At 34.1% G+C, this 25,618-nt stretch overlaps 2 protein-coding genes across 2 annotated transcripts; one reads left to right on the top strand and one right to left on the bottom strand.

Annotated features, from left to right (window-relative positions):
- Positions 1–3,407: 3,407 nt before the first annotated feature.
- LOC131849001 (zinc finger protein 585A-like) lies at positions 3,408–14,278 on the bottom strand. Its single transcript, XM_059198971.1, has 9 exons — positions 13,984–14,278; positions 13,343–13,456; positions 11,598–12,278; positions 10,332–10,546; positions 9,577–9,681; positions 8,574–8,780; positions 6,865–6,976; positions 4,979–5,080; positions 3,408–3,647 (listed from the first exon to the last, which is right to left on the bottom strand). Exons 1-9 carry the CDS (start codon positions 14,086–14,088, stop codon positions 3,501–3,503), a joined length of 1,788 nt encoding a protein of 595 aa, XP_059054954.1. The 5' UTR covers positions 14,089–14,278; the 3' UTR covers positions 3,408–3,500.
- Positions 14,279–14,619: 341 nt separating this feature from the next.
- On the top strand, positions 14,620–24,170 carry LOC131849002 (zinc finger protein 615-like). Its single transcript, XM_059198972.1, has 8 exons — positions 14,620–14,904; positions 16,338–16,451; positions 16,692–17,183; positions 18,810–19,018; positions 20,003–20,119; positions 21,180–21,383; positions 23,094–23,199; positions 24,043–24,170. The coding sequence occupies exons 1-8, from the start codon at positions 14,794–14,796 to the stop codon at positions 24,100–24,102; spliced, it is 1,413 nt and encodes a 470-aa protein (XP_059054955.1). The 5' UTR covers positions 14,620–14,793; the 3' UTR covers positions 24,103–24,170.
- Positions 24,171–25,618: the final 1,448 nt, after the last annotated feature.

Here is a 25,618-nt window from a genome sequence, read left to right on the forward strand (position 1 = left end):
AGACATTATAACACCAAAACGAGCCGCGCTTTCAGACGAGAACTTCAACTAGTTAATGTTTATGAAGGGGAATATGCACCTTATGGCCGACGATTAAATTACACATTTGAATTATACAAGTATTTTGTTTTGTTCCTAATCTGTTAATTTAGAGAACCTAAACCAACAGGTTTTATAAGTTCACTAATGCAACGATATAAAAATGCAATTTTACACATATTAACGGATTAACGATTAACGTTAACTTGCGTTAATTCTTCTTAGATGTAACGCTTTAACTTAACGAAGCTAACTTTTTTATCAGCTGATTAACGATTAACGAAGTTAACTATTTGATTAACGGTGACCAGCTCTGTTGAAAACCCTCTAACGACGTGCAAATACGACAAAATAAAGTTGGAATTAATAAAAAAATTTTCACATCTCACACATAATGAAAGCGACAATTATTATTCAATAACGGAGATAAGGAGCCGCCGTAACTCTTGAAACACCTCCACGACCTTGACTGAAGATTCAATTACATGGGATTTTTTTGAAAAATTTGTGGGTAGGTAGTTCTCCAATGAATATGCAAATGCTACAGAAAATAGTATAAATTCGGCAGCGCCCAACTTCACGACGCAGCGACGAAACGAATTATTATATCCCCTAATAGAAAGGGTTTCAGTCAACGCAGTACAGCAATAATGCTGACAAAACACAATGATTGTTTATACCCATTGTGCCTTTTGAATTGTAAGAAAAATAAGTTTCCAATACAAGATTCCTTCCTATTAACTCGTGTCTAATTAAAATACCCAATTAATCTAAATATATATAACTCAAAGGTGACTGACATAGTGATCTATCACCGCAACAGCCCAAACCACTAGACGGATCGGGCTGAAATTTGGCATGCAGGTAGATTTTATGACGTAGGCATCCGCTAAGAAAGGATTTTGATTAATTCTACCTCCAAGGGGATAAAATAGGGGATGATAGTTTGTATGAAACTTTGTCAATTTTAAAACGATCGGGCTGAGACTTTGCATACATAAAGCTACTATGACGTAGGCATCCTCTAAAAAAAGATTTTGATAAATTCCTCCCTTAGGGGAGATCCCTAAGGGGCTACAAAAACGCGAGCGAAGCCACGGGCAAAAGCTAGTTTAATAATATAATAAATCTTATTGTTAGTCAAAAACATATTTTTCCCTCTCCTGGACTCAACCAACTAACAGAACGATGTTCGAGCTTGATACGACCAATTCGTCTGAACGCAACATAGAACTTCTGTATAGAGTTGTGCCTACATTTTTAATATTTCTGTCAACACTTGAGACCCTTCCATTACTTTATGTCACTCACTCTCACACTCACATAGATTTAAGAACAGTCCGCTTTACGACTCCGCATTTCTAATAAACGTACTAATGTATATATAGTACAATTATTTCACCTGTGTACTCACTACCTGAATACTAAAATAAACAATATACTAAGTAGCGACACCTCATTACATCACATATATCACTACAATTGGTGACCACGACGAACGTCAGCTTCTGTCATCAATAAATTACAAGTTGTGTGAGCAAGACGACCAGCCAAACTCCACCAGAATCCAGCAGCATCTCAACCGAGCTAACGACCATGTTAAAATAAAGACTTCCTGAATGCGATGTGATTTTAGTACCACAAAAATTAAGTGATGAGTCTAAATTTAACTTAGTTGTGACAAAATTAGGAAAAGAGTTATTAACAGAGATATTCTCGAGAGAGAATAAAGATATTTAGTTTAAGAGGAGATATTTAGTCCACCACTGATAAAGAAAAGAAAGATTCCTTAAAATCTCGTCTTTTAACAATATACGAAGAATCTGAAAGCCTTCAGAAATTATTGAAAGAAATTGATCTCAATCGATCAAAAAATGAAAACTGGCTGCAGTAGCTGATAAAATTTTGGAAACAACTAGACTGAATGGAACCATTCAGTTCCTAATAAACCTTTAGATATAGGATAATATAACCATGACATTGTGTTAGTTCATAAGTAAACATTCATGCAGCCGCACTCTTTTATTTAACAGTATATAGGCAATGATTATCTGATAGATGTCAGCATTAATAATACCAACGGGAGTCATCTACGGTATAAGTACGGTGGGTGCGAGGTGACGATTTTAGGAAAGCGCCGTACTCACCTTGGAGAACTCTTCAGGACGAAGTCGAAGCAACTACACTCGTAGTAAAAACGATTTAGTACAACCCGTATCGAAATTAAAAATACATAGTTCTGGTCCCTATTCCATGGCAATAAAAATATACAATGAATTACCTAATATTATAAAGAATGAGAATGGATATAATAAATTTATTATCCAATTAAAACAAATGTTGACAATAAAGCTTATTACAAAATTGAAGAATACTTGCAATATATTGATTAGTATGATATTTAAAACGTCCGCCTCTCTTCCACGTTGCAGTGCCTAAAGGGAGCATGTTATGTGTATGAATTATTTAATTGATACGATATTGAAACCTTCAAGAAAAGAGCTTATTCCTTTTTAAAAGGCCGACAACGTACTTGCAATTCCCCTGGTGTTGCAGGTGCTCATGGGCGGCGAGCCAGAGCCGAGAAACGCAATTTTTTTTTTATAACAGTGGACAAACGAGCATGCGGCTCACCTGATGATAAGTTATTACCATCAGGTGAGCCGCATGCTCGTTTGTCCACTGTTATAAAAAAAAATTGTATACCATAATTGTGTAAAGCAACATTAATAATAAATATATAAATAAATAGTGATGCCAAACATGATGATCGCGACTCGTACTTACGCCGAAGATGATGATAGATCGACGAGTGTGCATGGCAATAGTTGTTCATGCACTGAATTTTCATTTAATGTTAGACATAGACACCTATATAAATATACATTGTAAATAAACTGGCTTAAAAAAAGTAATTCAATTGAGTTTCTTGCCAGTTCTTCTCAATTGGATCTATATATCGAACTGGACGGTAGGAAAAAAATTAAAATTAGAATATTTAAATTTGACGTTCATAAGCGGCTAAAATGTCCTACATGAATAAATGATTTTTGAATTTGAATTTGAAATTTGATCGCGAAAGACGAAAACAGATAGTTTATTAACCCTTCGAACGTTTTGACACAGATCTATGCACCCCTGTTAAACCGTATTACCGTCTTGTCACAGATCTGTGCCCGCAAAACCGGTACCCCGTTTTAACAAATTTAGTCCTTATTAGAAACAAAATAAGATTGAAGCGTATTTGAAAAAATATCGCCATTCACTTTCGGTCGCTGCGACTGACGACAGATATTCGAAAAGGTTAAATTCTCATAAACAGTTATAAAAAATATTAAGCCAAAAATGAACATAAGTTTTAAGAATGGTAAGCAGGGATTCGGGATATAGTATTCGTCATAGACGATTAGATAACTTTATTCATAGTAAATAGGTAATAAATAGAACAGAATACAGTATTACTATTTTTTCCGTTTCATTTTCTGATGCACGAGTCTAGTGTGTGTGTACAGCGCTGGCCGTTGTTTGAAGGTGTCGCCACAGTCCGAGCACATGAACGTACGCTGTTCTGAATGCGTCAATTGATGTCCACGCAGTATTGCCAATGTCTGAAACAATATGGAAAAAGTAGAAATAATGACGGCCTCTACAATAGAGTTAATGATATTATTATACTGCTGAAAATATACATTACCAAAATATAACTTCACAATAGAAATATAGAAATAGAAATAATCTTTATTCATATAAACTCATTAGAAGCATATAGACTCATTTGAATAGTCATATTTTGATTCTACCACTCATTCGGAATGCAGATTCATCACAAGAAGAATGAGCAAGAAACTTGTGTGTTGCTCTTTTTAATAGATTTGTTTTATATAAATAATTACATTATAACAAGTAAGAGGCATACGATAATCAATATAGAAATCGCTACGCACTCATTATTAATGTAATCAGATAATATTGTCAGTGCTATGGATTTTAAGTTTTTCTATAAAAACATTATTGTCATTAACGAATTCTTCAATTTTATAGTAAGCTTTTTTGCAAAGGAAGTGTTTTATATGACATTGATCTTTTTTCAGGGAGATTTATAACAGACTCTGGTATTTTATTGTAAAACCTTACGCAATTGCCATAAAACGAATTACTAACTTTAGTTAAACGACATATAGGTAAAATCAGTTTGTTATTGTTACGTAAGCTTTTATTAGTGGAATCACTAACTCTTTTTAAATTGTCTATATTCCTCCTGGCATACATGATATTTTCATAAATGTAAATAATAGCATATTTTATTTAAAAAAAAGTTTTCTGTCCGACTATGGTAATGGAGAAATCAAATAAATTACATCTACAGCAGATTTAATGAAAGATTACTTATTGGAATGCTCAAAATATAACATTATACATTCCAAAATATATATGCATAACAGCGTATTTTAGTTTCTACAAGCTATACCCGCAACTTTGTTCGCGTGGAATTTAACTTTATTTTTCTAAAATAATAGTAGCCTAAGTTACTTCTTATTACATCAGCTACCTGCCAAAAAAAGTTCCGTCAAAATCGGTCCGGCCATTTCAGAGATTAGCCGAAACAAACAGATAGACAGACAAAAATTGTAAAAAATGTTATTTTGGTGTATGTACCGTATTTGTATTCATATGCATATAGTAAAAAACGGTTATTTAAAAATTACAAACAGACACTACAATTTTATTTATATGTATAGATAAAATAAGGTTTCTGTTTGACAACGGTAATGAAATAATCAAAGTATACAAAGAGGGCTCTCCAGCTTTTAAAAATAGGTGAGAATGAGATGCTCACGTAAATCTGGCTGATTATCAAGAAACTCACTTTATTGATAGTTTATAAACAGAATGGTACCAAGTAAGTTTTTTTTAGTAATTTATAATTATGTAAACTTACAAAAAATTTCTTTCCACACTCATTGCATTGATGATCTCTCGGTCTATCTAGGCCGTGGTATTTTTGTTTATGGTTCCTTAATCGCCAATCAGATATGAATATCTGAAAAGAAGTTTGTTTACATGTCATTTATATCACAGACTAGCTGTTTCCGCGACTTCGTCCGCGTATAATTTAATTTTATATTTCTAAAATAAAAATAGCCTAAGTTACTCCTTATTACAACAGCTACCTGCCAATAAAAGTCACGTCAAAATCGGTCCAGCCATTTCAGAGCTTAGCCGGAACAAACAGACAGACATTTATATGTATAGATATATTACATTAATAATTTTGTATACAACGCACACCTGGCATTTCAGGCGTCCATAGCCTACGGTAGTCATTTACCATCAGATGGGCCGTATGCTTGTTTGCCACCGTAGTAGTATAAAAAAAAAATCTTTGTAACTAGGTGCTTCTTTAGCTTTATATTAGTGTGAGTATTGCGTCTGAGCATATTACAATAGTTTAACATGTTTATGCTAAACTATTGTAAGATGGTATATGATAAAAAAGGTTGGCAATTTCCAACTACAAACCTGATTAGGTTTGTAGTTGGAAATTGCCAACCTTTTTTACGATTAAAATAGAATAGAATATTATTTATTCAAATAAACCTACATTGAAGCACTTTTAAATAGTCATCACATTTTTTTTAATCTACCACTCATTCGGTAAGCGGCCTCATCACAAAAAGAACGAGCAAGAAACTTGCGTGTTGCTCTTTTAAATAATTTTATTATTAATTTACATTTTTAAGTTTAAGTGCGTGAATACAAACTACCAATTAGCACTAATTCAATTAAATACTCAAATAGTAAAAATATTAAATATACAACTAACTGGTTAAACAATTAATAAGACGGAATCAGTCATAGTGATTAGAGCAGACCAGTCCCTACAAGCAGCACCCGTTCACGAGTATGACGGATGAGCCAGCCATCACTGCGCTCGACCATATTTTAATGACCTGGCCTACCATGCCGTCACATGTCTGGACATTTTAGTGAGCATGATTACGTTACGCAGTCTGGTTTACGTATCTATATATTTTGCCTTGCCACGATCTACTGGACTAACAGCCGCGATATACTGGTCGATCACGATCGACCACCCCTGATCTATAGTAAACTATAATATCCGACAGTTTATTGTCGGATATTATATATTTATTTTAGGTTTACCTAATCCTACTGCTTCTCGTCTCTCGTTATTGTTATATGGTGGCTAAATATTAGTATAAGATATTATTACGCTCTTTATACTGAATGGAACCATTGAGTTCCTAATATGAACATAGAATGTAGAATAATATTACCCTGATATTGTGTTAGTTCATAAGTAAACGTTCAAGCAGACATAGTCTTTTATTTACCAGTTATCAACACAAGCATTAGGTTATAAGGAAAACTCAACTCTGGATTAACAAAATAATGTAAAAGTATATCATTGCATAGTTTAAAACAACCCTGTCGCAGTCTGTCCGTCTGTATGACCGATGGTCGCGGGTACGGCACAAACAATTGTACTCATGAGTATGAGATTATTATTATTATTATAAATAAATAACCCTGAACAATTTACACAGCGCCATCTAGTCCCAAGTTAAGCTAGCTAAAGCTTGTGTTTTGGGTACTAGATAACTGATACATATACATAGTTTTTTTTCTTAAACACATACATATTATACATAGAAAACACCCAGACCAATACAAACAATCATACTTATGAATACAAATGTTTGCACCGTGCCAAGAATCGAACCAGCGACCATCCGAAGTAAAGCGGTGCTAAACCGCTAGACCAGGGAGGCCGTCAATATGTTGTATTATGATTCTTATTACCTTATCACACTGCTCACAGATGAACTGCGACTTCTGTAGATGATAGAAGTTATAATGTTGGATCCAATAGGCCCGCGACGAGAATTTCTTATCGCACTCCACGCATGCGTAACTGTGGAAAAATCCTTGATTTAATACTATTTTGTACTCATAATTCAGTAACTAAATAATCATGAAGATAAATATAATTAATTTTTTAATTATTAAATAGAAAAGCAAATGATCGTATAAATATTAAATGAAATTAACGATTACATCATTATCATTAGCGTACTGCAATCCACTACTGGATATAGGGATCCTCCAAGGCACGATCATGAAGCCCTATTTTATCACTATTACACCTACCATCCTCCCCTCCGATCGATCCCCCGTCCAATTCAAACGGGGATCGAAAATACGACGGCCTGAGCCGAGGTTCTAACACCTAGAGGTACCTGCAGACTATCGTATTCATCAGGCGGGAGTTATCCTTCAGCCGCTCCATAAATCCTTCCGCGGGTTTGAAGTGCCATCTACACTCGCCCCCTATCTTCCAGTGAAGTTGTAAAGGCCAATTGCAGCCAACAGCATTTTCTTATATCTCCTAGTAGGTACACATTTTTAAACCCACGCTACACAAACAAATTCTTCAAAATTAAGTACTGGAGTTAAACCAATTACTGTCAGAAAAGTACATTGACAGAGTCTAATGTTAATATGTTAGTGATGTTGATGAAGAACAATCAAAAAATCAAATATCAGATAAGAAAGCTAATCTTTACATATAAAAATTAGGCGTCACTTTGTTTATCCGCGATGGACTCTTTAACTACTGAACCGATTGCAAATTGATTTGCATATTGTGTGCAATTTGATCCAACTTGAAAGATAGGATAGCTTACATCTCAATTTATAGTCGCAATAATAATAATAATAATAATCTCAGGACAATTCACACAGCGCCATCTAGTCCCAAGTTAAGCTAGCTAAAGCTTGTGTTATGGGTACTAGATAACTGATACAAATACATAGATATTTTTTTTTTCGTAAATACATACATATTATACATAGTAAATACCCAGACCGATACAAACAATCATACTCGTGAATACAAATGTTTGTGCCGTGCGAGGAATCGAACCCGCGACCATTGGACATAAAGCGGTGTACTGGACCGCTATACCACCAAGGTCGTCAAAGTCAAAGTCGCAATATTATTTTATTCAAGAACCTTAGCCGTAGCGACACGTGGCCGGGTCTGCAAGTTTGCTCCGAATATGTCAGAAAAATTATTACCAAGAGGTCACCTGTTAGAGTATTGGTAGATTAACACTGAAAAGTATTTACATTTATTAATTTATGTGATTTCCTGTCTAGAGCTGGCCTAAGTTCTAGATTAGAGGCAAGGGCCCTCTTAAACCTACACCCGGGTCACCACGCGGTGAAGGCGAGTGTTAATGTATGTCGTCAAAGGGCCCCTTATACCTACACCCGGATCACAAGTCCTGGGTGGTTGTGGCTGGGCGGTTTAATTTTAGTATGAACTTGTTAGCATTCAGAAACTCCAACTGCTTGGAGTTTCTCTCTGCCACACGATGTACCCGGCACTGAATGCTTACAAGTTCATCTTATATTAAACCACCTAGTTCGAGTACATCCTAGAAAGAATTAGACCTAAAGCAGCTTATTTCAATAAAATATTGCATTACATGCATTTGATAACTTACTTTCGCTCTGAATGATTCGTGCTATTCCTCAGATGCCCTCTATATATGTATATATTCTTGTACTGTACATTACAAGTGGTGCAGTACGATAATTGTTTGGCTAGGGCGGTATCATGCGTCACCATGTGGGATTCGAGTCTGGATTTCTTCGTAAACGTTTTTGTACACACATCACAAATAAATTCTCGCTTCACTGCGTGTACTCGTCTGTAAATAATTAAGATATTTTATCACCTCTTTTACCAAGTTTTTAAACTTTGTCAACTTTTCTGCGTGGTTACCTCAATGTCACTGGGGGAAGAATATTATTTGTAATGGGTTTTCTGACTCTTATTGCTAGCAATATATATATATACCATGTTAGATTGATGTCCAAATGGTTCCCCTTAAACCACCGTGGTTAAATTCTGTTTTTTTTTTATGTATGATACACCCGCCTGCGCTAACGGTTTACGCTGGCGGGGCACCAGTGGAGGATAAGATGAGTGGAGAAAGGATGGAAAGAATTATTATTAGATAGAAAGACAAAATAAGGAATGAGGGAGTGCATGAAAGAAAAGAGACAGATCACAGATTTTATTGAAATGTTGGGGCACTTGATACGACACGACGAACTAATTAATAATATTATTGAAAGAAAAATAGATGGAAAGAAAGGAAGGGAAAGACCAAAAAACATCTATAACAAACAAGTTAATGAAAAAGTCGGAGTCTGTCGTGTAAACAGCTAAAAAGATTGATAGAGGATCGTAGAAAGTGGCGGGTGGTTCACCGACAAGAGCACAGCTCTTAAATTATGACAAATCATTACTGTAATTATTGTAAAGCATGTAATATAAATAAACATAGTATGTTAGTGAAGTCACTTCCGCTGCTTGTTAGCTTAGATCTTTTGAACTACAGAACGGATTTTAATATAGTTTGTACCAATAGATAGAATGATCCGGGGCCGGTAGCTTATAAATAAACAAATATAGCTAACAAATAGTATGATAGAACTCACATTTTATGCGTTCGCAACGTATTTTTCCCTTTGAACCTGCCGCCACATTCATCGCATTTGAGCGTGTGTTTTGTCTTTATATGCTCAGCCAACTCTTCAGGTGTTCTGCAATAAATATTACTATGTAGCATAATTTAAGATTTTCTTAAAAAAATATGTTAACTTGCTAGTTACATGTATGGCAGCTGGAGGATTGAAAAAAAAAACAGAAAATTATTATAATAAATTAATTAAATCTTAATATATAATATTATTATAAACGCGAAAGTTTTTGAGTATGGATGCATGTTTGTTACTCTTTCATGCAAAATCTACTGAAGAAATATTCATGAAATTTTTAAAGTAACATAGCTTATGCATCGTTCGCATAACTGGCTGCTAGATGGCACTGAAGTAGCAAAATGTTGACATTTTATTTTTTATAAAAAATATTTGTTTTTTTAATAAAAATCCCATATTCATTCTAAGACCTCCAAGAACGTGTGCATAAAATTTCACGATGATCGGTTCAGTAGTTTTTGCGTGAAAGCGTAACAAACATCCCTCCTTTCACATTAATGATATTAGTAAGGATAAGGATTAAGGATAATATTTAGGATAAAGATTGAGGATAATATTTAGGATAAAGATTGAGGATAAGGATTAAGGATAATATTTAGGATAAAGATTGAGGATAATATTTAGGATAAAGATTGAGGATAATATTTAGGATAAAGATTAAGGATATTAAGGGTTAAGATAAGAAGAACAGTTACCTGGCAATAAGTTCACATTGTTTACAGTGTATCCTATCTTTGCTGTCATGACGATGTTTAGACCGACAATGGTTGACCACAGCCCATATCTGTCCAGTCTCATACTTGCAGAGTTTACATCTGTAACACATGTAGTGCTGGCTTCTGTGTCTGATCACATCCAATTTACTAGTGTACCGGACTTTGCATATATCACACTGGTGTTCGCCTATACTCTAAAAATAATTGGATTAATTAGTTACTGTATTCATACATATTTATTCGAATTAGGTGTTATTTTACAGAAGTCCATTTCACTACTGGATTGATTTATATTTCAAATTTTCAGTGTGGAAACTTGACTACCGTTACGACCTTCTCTAATGGCTTTCAAATTCCGACCGTTATTGAATCTACAACCATACTGCGACAAGTGTTTCGCCTCTAAACGAGGCATCATTATGTGTTGAATAGATTTCGGATATAGATTGGAAGCCTAGTGTTGACTCTTCGGCGACAAGAAAAACTTAAAAGCTAATATCGTGCTACGAGCTGAAAGGGCCTCCATTCGGCTGGTGCCACAGCGTGTTACTGCAGCACTGATTTTCAGTGGAGCCACTCGAAAAAAAAGAAATAGTATTCTTGATATTTTTGACTTTAAATATATAAAATTTTATATAAGAGTAAGTTAAATGGATGAATTAGAAGTATGTGTAATTTAGCACCGTAAAAAATACAACGAACAAAATTTTTAGAGTATGAAGGTATAAAGGACAGTCTCTTCAAGACAACTTTTGGGTAGAGGACAAAAGAAAGGTGGTAAATAGCCGGGACTTCTGACCCGGGTGTAGGTTTATGGAACCCCTTTGCCAACGTACATCACCAAACACCTTCACCACTCGTGTTTCTATATTTATAGTAGTAGTAACAGTATCTTAGTTATATATATAGAACCAACTGCAGTTCTAGACAGGCTTAAGATTTCCTTCTAAAAGAAGGTAAAGGTAAGAAGGTAGAGTGATTTCACTGGTATACCTCTCCCTTCAACTTTGACTGCATATAAATTAACTATTTCATTTTAAATCAATGTTTTTTTAGACCAAGTAATAAGCTGCAGATAGTATATAAGTGTAGGCCAGATTGTCAAATATACATATATAAAAAAATTGCTGTGAAGTTTCAATAAAATCTGTTCAGTAGTGTTTGTGTGAAAGAGTAACAAACATCCATATACTCACAAACTTTCGCGTTTATAATATTAATAACATTTAGTTAAATAAGTCATACCTCATCATGTTTTTTCTTCATATGTACATCATAATTTTCTTTCTTCAAAAATCCTAACACACACATATCGCATTTGTACTGTATTTTCTTAAAGTTAGGTTGCATTCTCTTTTCTTCTCTATTTTTTAACAACTCTTCTTCAGTAAAGACAACTGTGGAGAATTTGTCTATAACATTTCCATCTGATTCATCTGAGTCTGTAGCTTCAACTCTATTGTCTATAGATATATCATTAGAACTCACAATCATTTCGCCTTCATCAATATTACGTATCTCCTGTTTTAATATATCAAGATCAGTCTTTTCAATAATATTATTTTCAGTTTGTGTGTCATTTATATTATTATTTCTATTGTCAGATACCAATATCTTTCTTTTGCGTCTTTTTCTTTTAATATTTGCTTTTATACTACTTTTTTCGGTAAACCGAACTGAACAAACATTTTTAATTATTCCTTCATTCATAGTGTCTGTTATTTTATTTTTTGATTGATCATTCTGAACTTCATCATCATCACTATTTGAACTGTACATGTGTGATGAATCAATACTATCTATAGGCAATTCTTCTTTTTTAATTAATATATCCTCAGATACAGTCAGTGGATCATATTTTGGTTGATAGTCGCAATTTATTAATAATTTTGTTTCAAGTCTACTTAAAGATTTTAGATGTTGTATCTAAAAATCAGAGAATTATTTTTTATTACAAACTAGCTATACCTGCGATTTCGTTCACACAGCGCACGCAATGGATGTCTTCAAATATGAATAATTTTCCATATTTTTGCAACATTTTTAAGTGATGCTTTACTTCTATTGGTCGTAGCATAATGTTATATAGCTTAAAGCCTTCCTCGATGAATGAACTATCCAACACAAAAATATTTTTAAATTCGAACCAGTAGTTCCTGAGATTATTGCATTAAAACAGAGAAACAAACTCTTCAGCTTTATACTATTAGTATAGATGTTGCACAATATACTAAGCAAAACGTGCATATGTCCAGTGGCGTGTTCACTACAACATTGACAGTAGATAAGAATGGAATAGAATTTATTGACTCCTATTATAACAAAAAAATATAAACACAATACAAAACAGAATCAATTCGGATTACAACTCTAATGCTGGAAACATGGTTTCGAGTGCTGATTTTCAGTTAGGCTCACAGTATGAAGGCACATGAATTACAATTTTAAAAATAATACTGTCATACTCATGAATGCTTGCTGCTTGTGGGGACTGGTCTGTTTAAATTACGAACACTGATTAGATTGCTTTCGATAAAATTGCAATAGTATATGCTGGTGGGCACTATATTCTCCCTAATTTGAATTTACATATGAATCTTTATTACTGTAAACACATCCAACCTTATTTGAAAAGAATATGAGTTTAGTTTCTTGTTAGTTTTTCTCAATTCGAATGTACTCCATCCTGACAGTAGATTTGACATATCATAAGAGTCTGTAATAGACCTACATGAATAAAGATATTTTGATTTGTATAAAAAGATAATTATGAGTACTAGAAGACTGATATAAATACTTAGATACATTTTTTAAAGTACATACATAATATATATAGTGAACACCCAGACCGACACAACCAATCATACTTACGAATACAAATATTTACACCATGTAAGGAATCAAATCCATTGCCATTGAAAGTAAAGCCGTATGCTAATCCACTAGACCACCAAGGCTAATCGAATTTTGCATTACATTGTATATTTTACCTGTGTAGTATTGCCCAATATCTGCTGTGCTTCATACACTTGCAATTTGAATTTCATGAACCTTGTTAATACATTACGGCATTCCCAGCACACACTGCCACTCAGGTTACCGATCTGAAATAAGACAATCATTTAATTTACCTTTCCCATTTTTCTTGGATGACTGCATTCTGAATGTAGAAGAATAACATTACTATTTATTTATAATTAGACATTAAAAACATATTTAATTATATTTTATTTTATATAAATAAAATATATTTATTATAATTATTTATTTTAAAATATATTTTTTAAAGAGAAGGAAACCAATATGTCTACTTTCTATAAGATAAATGTTGCATAGAGATAGGCTGTTAGTAATAGGTCTATTGGGCATATTGTTGGTAATTGGGCTGCCGGAACCACCTTCAAAATGACATGATGAATTCATCAGGATGGGTGCACTTCATTCTCATCCTACCATTTTCTACTGGTGTAACGACAACGGAAAGCCTTAGCACGGACGGGAACACCATTCCGTCAATCATTCTTCAATACTAAATGTAGGTAGGTACCTATAATACTCGTAAAATTAATGCAGTTTTTTGTTAGTTTCCCGCCAATTTTGATGACATAAAAAAAATAAAGAAAAAACTAACCTGATACAAATTCATGTTGTGTATTGTTTCACGGAATTCGATGAGAGGACAGAGTATGCGGTCTTTACTAAGGCATGTCTGACATATACCGTGTTTTTCGTCCATTTTTTATTCCGTTTGGGATGTAGTTAGTATAGTTATAGTTTAGTAAAAATAGTTAAAATGATAAACGAATTATAAAATAAAGGATTGAATAACATGTATTCATTTTTAATACTGACAATATCACAATTATAATAGAAAAATTGTAGTAAATTGTAACTGAACACGTATATAAAAATACAAAAAAAACACAAGACTTTTTTTAAACTGTATTTTAATATTTTTAATAAAGATCAAGAGACTGACCACAGACAGAGGTTTCTGCACAGAGTACTTTAATATATGGGTTTCTGTCAGTATGTTCTCTATTTTCATATTGTGGCCCTAGATACGGAGGAGATTAATCGGAAAAAAATGCTTTTGTTGGCAACACAAATAGCACAAATTTTCTAATTTATATTGTCAAACTTTAAGTTGGATAAAAAGGACTTCTATCTAAAGCCGTAAAACATATTCATAAAAAAAGTTCATAGATGATTACACTGTGTTCAAATGTTTGGATCTGTGGTGCATTTCTCAATGCTGATTGGTTGATCTGCATATATTGTTTATTGTAAATGTAAACAAACAAATAATTTTACAAAATTCTAAATAAACAAAAGATATTTTATTTCCTTTACAGAAAGAAACTTCATCAATTGTGTAAAAATCGTAGAGAAAAGGGAGCTCAATCATAGATAAATAAAAAATATATTATATCTTGCGACTATGAATGACAATTATTACAATTTTTGTAGAATATGTTTGAAATGCGACAATGTAAAATTATCAAATACTTTCCTGATTATGGAGTTTATAAGACAAATACTTGGTTTAAATGTAAGTATAGTATTTAATATATAAAAAAAATAAAACAAAGTTGTATTCTCCTTCATTGCGTGAGTGAATTCGGTATAATACAGTATATAAGTCTAGAATATAAATTTTCGGAGTACCAAATTTGAATCGAATCTGTCCAGTACTTTTTGTGTGAAAAAGTCACAAAATCTCCAGCGATAAATCGCTGTTTTTTTTTATTCATGACCATGGGTACAAGTATTTTAGTCGGACACATTTTTGTGCACACAACATAAAGATTTAAACAAATACAATTCCTCTGTTACCAAAAGTGTTACCAGCTACTTAATCAGCTTGTTTTTGTAATAAAAATGATTACTGAAATGGCCTTAAGATTCGTTCAGCTATTTAGTCATGAAAGGTTATCAATTCAATTCATTATATCTTTATTCATGTTGGTCTATTACAGACACTTATGACAAGTCATTAATCTATATATTAATATTATAAAAGCGAAAATAAATCTGTCTGTCTGTCTGTTGCGCCTACACGCCTAAACTACTGAACTTATTTAATTGATAGTTTAGCCCTGGAGAAAGGACATAGGCTACTTTTTAATGTGTAAAAAGGGTTGAAAGGGTAGATAAAAGGTTGTATGGAAGTATTATAACTGTGCCCACTTATGCATTTATATTAAAAAAAAAGAAAGAATTCTATTAGTATTTTTCTCTTGCATCTATGTAATATATATTTTTTTAGTTCTTTACTCAAAAAATGTTTTCCTATAACTTTGAAATGTCTGTATACATGTGTTTCTGTGTGTCTGTTTGTGGCTTTTGCTGCTAAACAAAATTACTGATTAGGATGTACTTTTTTGGTTTGAAAGTTGATATGACTGAGATGGGTATGCTATGGAGACCTCCGTATGCATTTTTTTAGAAGATGATAATGGAATGGTGCACCAGCCTGAGCTGACGGTTTACGCTGGCGGGGCACCAGTGGAGGATGATAGGATGAACATGAAGTAAGATCAGTTAGCCCATCGTGACAAATTCACCAGAAATTTATCACGATGGTTTCCAGGGGGAACCGCGTGGAGGTCGACCTGACATGGTACATTGCTAGCAATGGGATTATTAGTCCACATTACTAACAATCTCTTTCCCCCCCTCCGACTGCATTACACTGGTTTAAAACGTGACATGTTCCTAGTTGAGATAAAATCAGTATATGCAGCTAGAATAGCAAAAACGTAAAGACAAGGCATATAGTATGCCTTGTCTTTACGTTTTTGCTATTCTAAGGAAACAATCGGTATAAAAAAACAGAATGACAAAATATAAAATAAATAAATATATTTTCAAATAATGGTTTTACTTAGTTATTAATAGGATTTTGTGATAAAAGTCTCTGATTTGACTAAGATTACTAAAAATTCGAGGATAGTACAGTACTTTGCTCTCCTGATATTATAGGATATACCAGAAGAAGTACATTTATGCTTGTGGTGTAGAGCAGCCATTAAAAGGACCACAACATTGATATCTATCGCAAGGAAATCACAAAAACTATTATTAGAACATAATGAGGTAAGAGAAAAAATTATTATTAACCAAATATAATTTTTATATCTCCTACTATTTTTTTATGTCTTCTACTCTTTTTTAATTCTTATGACGGCCTCGGTGGTCTAGCAGTTTAGCACATTGCTTTATTTCCGATGGTTGCAGGTTCGATTCCTTGCACAGCACCTGACATAGTGCAATCAAAAACTAAACTTTATATCTTTAAAGAATACCATGATGTAACTAAGTCTATATTCTTTTTAGATACACAAAGATCTACAGAAAAATCTCAAAGGGGTTTATGAATTCAATCATTTTTGTAATACACCTGTGAATATTATTCCAAATGAAACAAATACCATAGACAATAATTGTTCTAAAATAAATTCAAATCAAGGAGAATGTTTAGTTACATTAGATAATTTAAAAATAGAACCAGATGATTATGGTACTGATTTCAGTGAAGAGACTGAGACTATACAGCACCAGCAAGAAGAAAATGTAAACAATTTGTGCACAGATAATAGAGAAAATGAAATGAAATTAAAAAAAAAATTAAGTGGTAAAAATAAACAATGTGTCTATGATGAAATGCAATATGATGTCGAATATTTGAATTTAGAACAGCAAATTATGGATATGGAACAAAAGAGAAAGACAGAAAAATATAGCAGAATGGAATTTAAATGCTACTCATGTGGTATAGGATTTTTAACTGATGATGTGTATAAAGAACATGAGTTAAAGCATAAAGAGGTAGTATAGATTTTTTTTTTTTTAATTGGAATGGCTGTTTGCTATTCTATTGTTGGCCTGATGATAATCGTAGAGACTGGATTATATGCATTTGCATATTTTAGCCATTCTCAGAGGTAATAGCATATTTTACCTAAGATCTAGTTATGATGCATATTATCGGTACATTTACAAAATTTTTCACTCACCCTGCGTTCTGAAATGCGATCAAATTAAATATAATAACAGTCACAAATTATAAGGGCTATTTGAGTAATAATTGTGACTTTTTACTGCATTTCGGAACGCAGTCAGTAGCCGCGTGCGTCTTTCGTTTTGACAGTTATGATAATAAAATGAAAGAGACAAAAGAACGTCGAACTCGCCTACTACAAAGTCGTTCTACCTACCTTGTTAATGTTCATACTTGCTTACGTTTACAAAAAATTTAAATAATTTTAATGTCATATAATATTACTGTACCTATTATCGCCTATCAAAAAATAATTTTCTAATTTTATGCTGATTTTGAAATAAAAAAAAAAAAATATTTTTCAATTTTTTTTTTGGGATTCCTAAAATTTATAATTTTGCATATTCTGCCAACTTTCAAGCTTTTTTCATGCATATAACAAGCTTTTTATGTTGCATATAATCCGGTTTCTAGTAATCCGTAATGGTCGCCTATATACATGAAGAGCGCCATAAATATCACGTTATCATCATAACATCCTGTGATACTACTCCTCCATTGCGTTTCTAAAGGACTATATTCCGAAAAGAAATGTCAATTAACCTACTTCTAGAACTTTATACACAGGCTCCTATTCCCCACTGGGCACACTGGGTACGTACCCAGGGCCCCGCGATGGATTGGGGCCCCCTAGTGTAGTCTAGTCCCTACTCCATTACCAATACCGAATGTTGAGATGGATGTGTGGGGTAATCAGGAGTGACAGAATAAGGAATGTATATACGAGGAAGTTTGAAAGTAGCGCCAGTTATAGACAAGTTGCGAGGTCACAGATTGAGCTGGTATGGACATGTTATGCGGAGGAGCGAGGATCATGTCTTAAAGAGAGTGTATAATATGAACGTGGATGGATGGAAAAGGAGGACGACCGAAAAAAAGATGGATGGATTGTGTGAAAGATATGAATAAAAGGAAAGTATGCTCAGATATGACGGCCGATAGAGATCAGTGGAGGAGAGAATGACATACTGCGACCACAAATAATGCGATAAAGGCAAGGCAATGGTGATGATGATGATTACAGTCCTTTAGTTCAAAGGCTACTTACACGGTATCCTCTGTGACTGCATGTCTCACAGCCTCCGCAAGATGTCGTCTCAGTCCTTTCTTAGTTTTGTAACGCGTATCACACTCGACGCAGTAAAATTTCTTGGTCTCTATATGCGTAGAGCGATGGGAACTCAAGCTGGAGTTGGTTGTGAACTTTTTAGAACACTGTTTACATGCGAACAGCTTCAGACCCGTGTGTGTCCTAAAAAAACTTTATTTGTAAGTAACAGTGCCCTCGGTTTAGCTTCTGTGAAATTTATAGCCCATATGTTGTTCTGATGTATATGCTACATTACTGTAAAGTTTCATCAAAGTCTGTTCAGTAGTGTTGTGAACTTTTGCAGGCAGCTGGGCCTCACAAGTGCAAGATATGCGATCTCAGGTTCAAATCTCAGCACGTGTTGTCACAACATAGTTTAGCACACAGACGCAAGTTCACGTGCCGTATATGTAAAAACACATACAAGAGGTGGTACCACTGCATCGCCCACAGATACAAATGCGGAAGTGCTATTGAGTATGTAGCTTGTGAAACATGTCACAAGATATTCAGGTAAATTATATGTTGCGGATATATAGTATATATACGCTGTTGTCGGTTGAGACTAAGGAGTAACTTAGGCTACTTTTATGTTAGAAAAATAAAGTTAAATTCCATTTGATGTATATTACAGACTAGCTGTACACGCTACTTCGTCCGTGTGGAATTTAACTTTATTTTTCTAAAATATAAGTAGCCTAAATTACTCCTTATTACATCAGCTACCTGGCAATAAAATTCACGTCAAAATCGGTCCAGCCATTTCAGAGATTAGCCGGAACAAACAGACAGACGGACAAAAATTGTAAAAAGTCATTTTGGTGTATGTATCGTATTTATATTCGTATATTCATATGTAGTAAGAAACGATTATTTCAATATTACAAACAGTGTCTGTGTCTGCAGTGCTTATTTATTTATTTAATTCAGACAACATGGCCCGTATTATAAATAACTTATTATATTATTATTAGTAATGTGGACTGTTAATATCATTGTTAACAACGTACCATATCAGGTTGACAACTATCATGCTAAATTCCTAATGAATTTGTTACGATGAGCTAACTGACCTGACCTCATGCTCATTTTATCATACTCCACTGGTGCCTCGCCAGCGTATACTAGAAATGAAACAGATATCCGGTAACTATCCGGTATCTGGCCTATCCGGCAGCATAGCTATTCTTACAATTCGGCAGAAATAAAAAAAAAATTATAGTTATTTATTCAGTTTGTCTTAGTATTACATAAGAAATAAAATTAGTTTTAGTTTTAAATTTTTAATCACTCAATATTAAATGAATGTTATAGAAAGAAAATGAATTTATTACTTAGCTAAGTTCCGCCGGATATCCGGCTATTCGGTCACTGTTGGCCGAATATTCGGTATCCGGTGTTCGACCGAACTGCTATCCGTTTCATCTGTAGCGTATACCGTCAGAGCAGGCGGGGACACCATTCCATTATCATCGATTAAAAAAATATTGTTTTCAGTGACAGACATTCCTATAAGATACACGCAAAACGCGTTCACAACAACGAAAAGAAATATCATTGCAATGAATGTGACCATAAGTTCACTAGCAAACAGCGGCTCACTATACATATGAGGTATGTATCAAAGTATAGAATTTCACCCTCGGTTCGGTCTAATACCCATAATACAAGCTCTGCTATTTTAGAACTAGATGGCGCTGTGTGAATGTCCTGAGTTATTATTGCTACCTGATGGTAAGTGGTGACCGTCGCTAATATATACACGTATTCGACATGCGCAACAATGTCACCCGAGGCACGTTCCTATTGATCTTGACGACCCCATAACAACATTTTCTCTACAAGTCCACCTGTACAGTCCCGACCACACTTTCACACACACTCGACACCGTCCTCGCCGGCGAAAACGATGACCTCAACCACATCGTACCGCGCAATCAATCAAACGGCTACGTGCGCCCAGACGCTCCATATTGGTACCCTCAGTTCCTCCTGCGGTCGGGCCCCGTCCAATTCAAATGGGAATCGAAATTACGACGGCCTGAGCCGAAGTTTAAACTCCTAGCGGTACCCTCAGACTAGTCGTATCCGTCAGGCGGGAGTTGGCCTTCAGCCGCTCCCCAAGTCCTTCCTTTGGTTGGAGTGCCATCTGCACTCGCCTCCTATCATCCTGTATCTAATTTATAGGACAAAAAAGCTATATGATGATTGACGTAGAATTCCCATGATGTTGAGGGTGCTCATGGGTAGCGGTAATCACTTACCCATCAGGTGAGCCGCATGCTCGTTTGTCCCCTGTGTTATAAAAAACTGTGACAGGATCACTGATATTGTATTGCTCACGACAAAAGACTTGACATCAATATTGCCATAAGAAATAATCCATAAGTTATGAAATTTATGGATTATTTCCTATGGCAATATTGACTCCCAATTTTTTTAGGATGTCTTTACATAACTATGTTGAAAAATCTTATTATTATTATTAATATTATAAACGCGAAAGTTTGTGAGTATGGATGTAAGTTTGTTATTCTTTCACGCAAACACTACTGAACAGACTTTGATGAAACTTTACAGTAATGTAGCATATATATCAGAATAACATATAGGCTATAAATTTCGGACGGGCTAAACCGTGGGCCCAGTTACTTACAAATAAAGTTTTTTTTAGGACACACACGGGTCTGAAGCTGTTCGCATGTAAACAATGTTCTAAAAAGTTCACAACCAACTCCAGCTTGATTTCCCATCGCTCTACGCATATAGAGACCAAGAAATTTTACTGCGTCGAGTGTGACACGCGATATAAAACTAAGAAAGGACTGAGACGACATCTTGCGGAGGCTGTGAGACATGCAGTCACAGAGGATACCGTGTAAGTAGCCTGTGAACTAAGGGACTGTAATCATCATCATCATCACCATTGCCTTGCCTTTATCGCATTATTTGTGGTCGCAGTATGTCATTCTCCTCCACTGATCTCTATCAGGCCGTCATATCTGAGCATACTTTCCTTTTATTCATATCTTTCACACAATCCATCCATCTTTTTTTCGGTCGTCCTCCGTTTCCATCCATCCACGTTCATATTATACACTCTCTTTAAGACTAGATCCTCACTCCTCCACATAACATGTCCATACCAGCTCAATCTGTTGCCTCGCAACTTGTCTATAACTGGCGCTACTTTCAAACTTCCTCGTATAATTACACATTCCTGGTCACCCCAACAACTATCAACAAGACTGTCAAATTCCTAGTGAACAGGTGATATGCTCATCTTATTATCAGATTGAACAGAGAATAAATATTTTTTAATTGATGGTTTATTTATTATATTATTATACTGTTTTAAATTTGACGCAGTCATTATTTATACGTATAATTAGTAAAAATCACGGGATCTTACCACGTTTTATATTTATTTACTGAGTTCCCGATATTTCGGCAGTGTTTCAATCGCCATGATCACAATCAGTTATATATATAAAACCTGGTAAGATCTCGTGATTATTACTAATTATACGGTTTATCTATTCTTATTATTATACCTTGACGTCTCCTTTTTTCTCGTACACGTATGCATGGGTGATTTAGTGTTTACGTTATCCTATAACATTTTATAGGTTTGATTTTGTAAGAAATCTCTTTTTAGATACAAGGTCGCTGGTGGTACATTTCATTTACCTTATTATGGACGGCATCGGTGATCTAGCGGTTTAGCACACCGCTTTACTTTCGATGGTCGCAGGTTCGAATCCTTGCACAGTTTAAACATTTGTATTCATGAGTATGATCTATGTATATTATGTATGTATTTAGGTATTTATATCAGTTGTCTAGTACCTATAACACAAGCTCTGTTTACCACGGGACTAGATGGCGCTGTGTTAATTGTCCAGGGTTATTTATTACTGTTATTTTTTCCTATGTGTGTACAATAAAGAATAAATAATAAAAGATTTAAATGTCAAATAAAACACTTCCTTTGCAAAAAAGCTTACTATAAAATTGAAGAATTCGTAAACGATAATAATGTTTTTGTAGAAAAAATTTAAATACATAGCACTGACAATATTATCTGATTACACTAATAATGCGTAGCGATTTCTATATTGATTATCGCATGCCTCTTACTGGTTACACTGTAATTATTTATATAAAAAAACATCTATTAAAAAGAGCAACACACAAGTTTCTTGCTCATTCTTCTTGTGATGAATCTGCATTCCGAATGAGTGGTAGAATCAAAATATGACTATTCAAAAGTGCTTGTAATGAGTTTATTTGAATAAAGATTATTTCTATTCTATTCTATTCTAAAAATTGCTTAACGGTAGAAATAGACAGAGACGCCTACGCAGACGTCTTTTTACATATTTATATAATATATTATGTAGAATGTATATGTTTATAATATATATTAATATTATTACTGCTTCTTCTACTCCATCATCCGCCATCCACCACCACGCCTTTTGTACCCATATATTGTTTTCTTTTGTATATTTGTTTTTTTGTTATTATGGTGCAATAAAGAATAATAACTATCGCAGTTACCTATGTTACATCAAATTGGTTACAGCTTTTACTGCCCGGACTGTAACAAGACATTTCCTACAAAGAAACAATTGTATGGCCATATAAATTCAAGGCACACGAAATCATTTAAATGTGATTTATGCAGTAAGGTATATAATGGTTTAAAATATATATATATTTTATTTTAAGAACATTTTTTCAATAATTCTCTTGCTCGCTATCTATTTACATTCAGCCGCTTCTCCTGCCACTCGCGCTGCCGGAAATATTGCCGGGTGACAACTGACCGAGAGGGCTGTATGTAAAAACAGGCTGCCACTCGCGCTGCCAGTCCTTTGACTCGCGCACGAAACACCGACAATCGAGGGAAGTGGCAGCGCCAATGGCATGGGAAGTATCGTGTTTACACTCTCGCGCTGCTCACTTCCGTTCTCACTTCCCTGCCCACTTGGGCTGAGTGTAAATTGGGCATTAGCGTCGTAATTATACAGTCAATACAACTGCATCGAGTATATCAGTTGTTTTTTATGACAGTTTTTTTATAACTGTAGGCTCTTTTTTAATCGCATAGATAATTGACATTATCTTGCCAGCTTTTAGTAATTTTTAAATAGGATTGTAGCACTACCAGAACTTAATATTAATTACCCATTTTTATACATTTACGATCCCTAGTCCAATTCAAACGGGGATCGAAATTACTACGGCCTGAGCTGAGGTTCGAACTCTTAGCGGTACAATCAGGCTAAAGTCGTATCGGTCAGACGGGTGTTGTCCTTCAGCCGCTCCATAAGTCCTTCCTTTGGTTTGGAGTGCCATCTGCACTCGCCCCATAACGTCCGGTGAAGCTGTAAAGGCCAGCTGCGACCAACAGCATTAGAGTAGTCCAAAAAAAAAGTTTAACAATCCAACATCACTGGTTGTTTTATTTATTTAACACGAGAGGATGCTGTGGATGTACAGTAAGATCAATAAAATATTTTCTTTTTCAGATATTTTCAACTAATACAAACTTAAGGAAACACAAAAGATGTGTCCATTCGACATTTTAGAACAACTGTATATGGCGCCATCTTGAATATTTTGGCGGGAATACAAGAGAAAAATCAGGTCAATTTAACAACTTTAAAAACTGTATAAGGCGCCATTTTGAATATTTTTGGCGGGAATACAAGAGAAAAATCAGGTCAATGCAACAACTTTAACAATTGTAAAAAAGCGCCATTTTGAAAATTTTTGGCGGGAAAACATTGTTGCCATTACAACAGAAATAAGTCAATCCATCCAAAAAGTTTATTGTACGTCGTTGACAATAAAAGAATATGAAAATTATAATGTTTTTTTTTTGTTATTGTAATTGAAGAGATTTAAGAAATATTTATTTATTTATTTCAGACATCTGTTTTAAGTCATCTCGTGACCACGTCTAGGCCCACCTACTCGAAACCTCGAGAGGTAAATGCGTTTATCCTTATTAATGTAAGAAATAAATTATATCTTATATATAAAATTCTCGTGTCACAATATTAGTTACCATACTCCTCCGAAACGTCTTGACCAATTATTATGAAATTTTATACGCAAATACAGTAGGTTTGAGAATCGGCTACCATTTATTATTCATATCCCTAATTGATAAGGGTTGTCCACCCCTAACATCTTTTTTTATTTTTTTTTAGCAATTTTTAATTTTTTATAGCATCAAATTTTAAAAATTACATACAACCCTTTTTTACAATTTTTATCCGTCTATCACTAACTAACCCCTATTTTTAATAGCCATTTTAATTTATGGCAAAACAACGTTTCCGGGGTCAGCTAGTGTCTGTATTCTCTTTATTAGAATATTAAACAGGAAACTGTTCAAGTATTGTACTGTATACCTATACAGCGCCATCTTACGATCAGTTAAAATAAGTACATTCGTGATTATTTTCATAACTTATAATATAAAATTGTAATAATGATTCGTGATTATTTTCATATAATAAATAAAATAGTGTCTGTTTGTAATATTGAAATAACCATTTTTTACTACATGCATATGAATATAGACACCAAAATAATTTTTTTACAATTTTTGTCTGTATGTCTGTTTGTTCCGGCTAATCTCTGAAATGGCTGGATTTTGACGGGACTTTTATTGGCAGGTAGCCGATGTATAATAAGTAGTAACTTAGGCTACTTTTATTTTAGAAAAATTAAGTTGAATTCCACGCCGACAAAGTCGCGGATACAGCTAGTGTATAATATTTCTAATATATATATTTAAGTACTTAAAAAAATGTACCGTACATACATCAAAAAAACACTTTTTATAATTTTTGTGTCTGTCTGTAGATCTATTTGTGCCGGTTAATCTCTAAAATGGCTGGACCGATTTTAACGGGACTTTTTTTGGCAGGTAGCTGATGTAATAAGGAGTAACATAGGCTACTTTTATTTTAGAAAATAAAGTTAAATTCCATGCGGACAAAGTCGTGTGTACAGCTAGTATTATAAATATATTACAAAGAAAACACCCAAATTGATACAAACAATCATATTCAATAGAAATATCTCGTATTT

The sequence above is a fragment of the Achroia grisella genome, unplaced genomic scaffold (assembly GCF_030625045.1).
Source record: "Achroia grisella isolate CSIRO2021 unplaced genomic scaffold, CSIRO_AGI_Agris_v1 utg628, whole genome shotgun sequence".
In the NCBI taxonomy this organism is placed as follows: Eukaryota; Metazoa; Arthropoda; class Insecta; order Lepidoptera; family Pyralidae; genus Achroia; species Achroia grisella.

Bases quoted from the DNA above. Each gene is read 5' to 3' on its own strand.
- LOC131849001 (XM_059198971.1), bottom strand. From the start codon at position 14,088: ATGGACGAAAAACACGGTATATGTCAGACATGCCTTAGTAAAGACCGC. The intron at 9,682-10,331 runs GTAACTGTTCTT...TATTTATTGCAG, and splicing joins CAATGTGAACTTATTGCCAG to AACACCTGAAGAGTTGGCTG. The intron at 6,977-8,573 runs GTAAGTTATCAA...ATTTTTCCACAG, and splicing joins ACGAATCATTCAGAGCGAAA to TTACGCATGCGTGGAGTGCG.
- LOC131849002 (XM_059198972.1), top strand. From the start codon at position 14,794: ATGAATGACAATTATTACAATTTTTGTAGAATATGTTTGAAATGCGAC. The intron at 16,452-16,691 runs GTAAGAGAAAAA...TATTCTTTTTAG, and splicing joins TATTATTAGAACATAATGAG to ATACACAAAGATCTACAGAA. The intron at 23,200-24,042 runs GTATATAATGGT...TTTCTTTTTCAG, and splicing joins AATGTGATTTATGCAGTAAG to ATATTTTCAACTAATACAAA.